This window comes from Rhagoletis pomonella, unplaced genomic scaffold (assembly GCF_013731165.1).
Source record: "Rhagoletis pomonella isolate Grant_MI unplaced genomic scaffold, Rhpom_1.0 Rhpom_scaffold_00006, whole genome shotgun sequence".
NCBI lineage: Eukaryota > Metazoa > Arthropoda > Insecta > Diptera > Tephritidae > Rhagoletis > Rhagoletis pomonella.
This window is the reverse complement of record NW_023458560.1, coordinates 23,461,297-23,464,568: the sequence shown is the minus strand read 5'-3', so window position 1 is coordinate 23,464,568 and position 3,272 is coordinate 23,461,297. Positions and strand designations below refer to the sequence as shown.

General features: G+C 33.0%; 2 protein-coding genes across 2 annotated transcripts in view; both read right to left on the bottom strand.

Annotated features, from left to right (window-relative positions):
- Nucleotides 1-193: 193 nt before the first annotated feature.
- Nucleotides 194-3,272, bottom strand: part of LOC118741827 — a 6,591-nt gene continuing 3,512 nt past the window's right edge. The window contains exon 4 of the mRNA XM_036473801.1: nt 194-275. Within this exon, the coding sequence (XP_036329694.1) occupies nt 194-275 (82 nt within the window). The remainder of the gene's footprint in view (nt 276-3,272) is intronic.
- Nucleotides 1,157-3,272, bottom strand: part of LOC118740521 (protein Daple) — a 78,627-nt gene continuing 76,511 nt past the window's right edge. Inside the window, exons 2-3 of the mRNA XM_036472084.1 lie at nt 1,584-1,648; nt 1,157-1,526 (exon numbers count right to left, since the gene is read on the bottom strand). The gene's annotated coding sequence lies outside the window, so the exon portion shown is untranslated. The remainder of the gene's footprint in view (nt 1,527-1,583; nt 1,649-3,272) is intronic.

The window sequence follows — 3,272 nt, the reverse complement described above, 5'->3', positions numbered from 1 at the left end:
ACATATAAATTAATTCAGTTACAAATTATTGAATAAAACTAAGTTTTCGAAAAAAGATACAGCAAATCAAGAAATTCAACAACATGTAGTACAGTGAAAATATGAACATATAATTGTACTTATCGTATATAACCTGCAAAAATTATTCGCCTAATCTCTAAGGGTCAGTTTCTCAATATCTGGTTAACACTAACTAGAGCTTAAACATGGTTTTCGACGTTATCGACTCGATGTTATATGTTATGGAGTCTAACACGTCCATAGCGATGTTTAACCTGCAGTTAGGGTTAACCACACATTGAGAATTTGGCCCTAAGGAGATTATTCCAGCATTAGTCTCAAAGGGGTACAATTTGGTGTTAATAAGGCGTAACTATGTAGTCTCATACGGGTATTATTGGTAACACTGTGCGACAGCCGAAACCAGACCGGACTTTGTTAACATTTTCTAAAAGTATACCCATCCAATAGTAAAACAGTCGATTTATTTGCAAAAGTTAGCTCGTATTTTTATTTTATGGCCTACTAAAGTTTTCATGTTCCGGCCTAATTTGTTTTCAAAAAAGTGGAAAAAATGGTTAATTTAGAGTGAAATTAAAAGTTAAGAAATATATAGTAAATTTTCATGGGAAATATTTTCGTAGAACATATTAATTCATTAGCTCCCGTTTGAAAGGGTCGTTTTGACCCTTACTTCAAGAAACCCCACAAAAAGCAAATTTGGAAGTTCCTTAGAGGATTGACATATTCCAGAAAATAATTATTTGGAAAATTTTACTAGGGGTCTTCTCAGGCAAAAACTTCATGCCACCAACGTTAAAGTCTCTATAAATATATTGGATCTATGCCAAGAAGGAATAACAGCCAAACTAAATTGGAAAAATTGTTTGCAAAAAAAGTTTTTTTTTGTTGACCTTTTGTATGAGAAGCTGTGTTGGCGGTTAGTTAAAACTTAATTTATCGTAAGAAACTTAAGAACCTGTAGATTTTAGGTTCTTAAGTTACGGCCTTACGGAAATTGAGAGCGGTCAGAGAATCAGGCTTGCCAGACTCTCGTTTTGTGTATTTTTTTTAAATAAATAAACGCCAACTGTTAAACAGCTGAAAAAGAAAATAAAAAAAACAAAATATTTTCGCTTCTGGCTTAAGTGGACGTGTTGAGTAATCATTGATAATTTCTTACGGTAAGTTAAATTAAGTTAAGTCTAGACTAACTGAGCTTTTAGCAAACCTAGAATTCCCGGTTCGCATCGCAGCTAGCGCAAATTTGTATTAGTTATTTTTTAAAAGCGACTAAGTAGTCACTTTTCAAACCCGCTTCGGTATAAAGGGTAACAATAAATCTCTTCATAGAACATGCCCGAACAAAACGGAACTCTTCATTCCATATAAATAATCAAAAGTGGCATTAGTCGCATCTTCCTTTGGGTTTGCTCCCGGACTAATCCCGTATAAGTCGCATTTTTGCTGGGTGCATACAAATTTATTCCTGTTTAAGTGTATGTATAAGAACGTAAGTACGTTAGCTGAAAATAAGATCGATATTCGGATATTCGCTTAATAAATATTTACATACTACATACAATATGTACGTAGAAAAATAGCTTATCTACTGAGCGCTCGTTTTTTGGTACAATGGCCGAGGCATCTGAAAGAGAAAGAAAGATTTATAATTTTTTCGAATAAATTAACGGTAATTTCCAAAGTATCGTATAAATAAAAATCAGTAGTTAATTGTACTTAACAAATTAATAGGCCAATTCTGGCAACTTTTGTAAAGCAATTGAAAACCAGTAGTTTAAAATATAGACAGACGGCGACGTTAATCCGGCTTAACGCACAGTTGATTTGATCAAAACTTTACTTTGACAGACGGCAGTAATGCGGATTAACGAGCCGCAAGGTTGTGGGTTTGAGTCCCGTTGTTAGTAGAATTTTCATTAAATTTTTTTATTTATTCATTCAGTTATTACTTTTGTTTTTTCTTGTTGTGGACTTTTTTATTAAAATTAAACTCTAAAAAATTTTATAAATAATAAAAAAATAAATAATGTGGAATGAAATAAAACAAAAAAAAGAACTAAGTAAAATAAATCATATAAATCAAAAAATAATAATAAAATTAAAAATAATAATATAAATAAAAAAAATTTTGCATTCGCTCGAACCAAGAATCGAGCCTGAGCCCTACGGACTTGTAGTTCGCAGCCACTCGGCTACCGCGGAAGCCAAGCTCGTTTTACCTCATTTGCTTACTTGTACAATAGACAACAGCTTGCCGTTTTCACCAGTATTGATATTTCTGCATAAAATATCGATATCTGATATTATCGCCCAAAAGAATATCGCGCCGATAATATCGTATCGGAAACAAAAAATATCGTCCATATCGATATATCGATAAAATATCAACATTCCTAATGTTAATGAAAAAGCTGATTTAGCTGCTAAAGCTGCAGTGGATAGAGGAATGGAGTTAAGGGTAGACCTCACTCCTAAAAAGGCTTTAAGAAGGATACATAATTTAAATTGGAACGACTGGAGCAGGAGTTTTAATGATTTGTGTTTGGTTAAGGGTAAGACTTTTTCCTATTGGGGATAGGGTTTGTAGTTTAGAAATAAAAGCGACTGATGCTTTGGTTTGCTGCGTTTCCGAATAGCTCTAATGTTTAACTGTCAATTTTTAGTTAATTGCTTTTGTGTTATTGTTTGTAACTTTTATGTATTTGTAACACTCGTGCTCTCACCTCATCAATTAACTGGATGATACTTATGGATGAATATCTTTTTTTGTTCTACAATCAATATTTTGTACAACCTGGCGTGGTAGGGACCAGTTTGTGGTTCTTGCCATCTTTTGGGCTATTATATACATAGATGTTTAATAAAAAAAAAGTTCAAGTTCAGTTAACAACTCAAAGGAGCTAAGAACTTTTCTCAGTTGCTCTCCCACTCCGAATTGGGAGAGAAACACAACAGCAATCAAATGGAAGAAAAGATCTGAACTAGAATGATGAACCCGCATTTAGCGTAGTATTTTTCAGTTTAGATAAGGAACAAAAAACGTTGGTCTAGCGGTGAATGAAACAAGGCAAAATACAAATTTAAATTAGTGAATGACTAGCTTACTAGTTTAACTCTATTTCGAAGTTTTCTTTAGCTAACTACGGCAGAACGAACATAGTATAGGTTACATACACCAGTTATAGTAACAAAAAAATTATTTAAAACTCTTAAGGATATGACTTATCCTTAGGTTGAATTTCAAATGG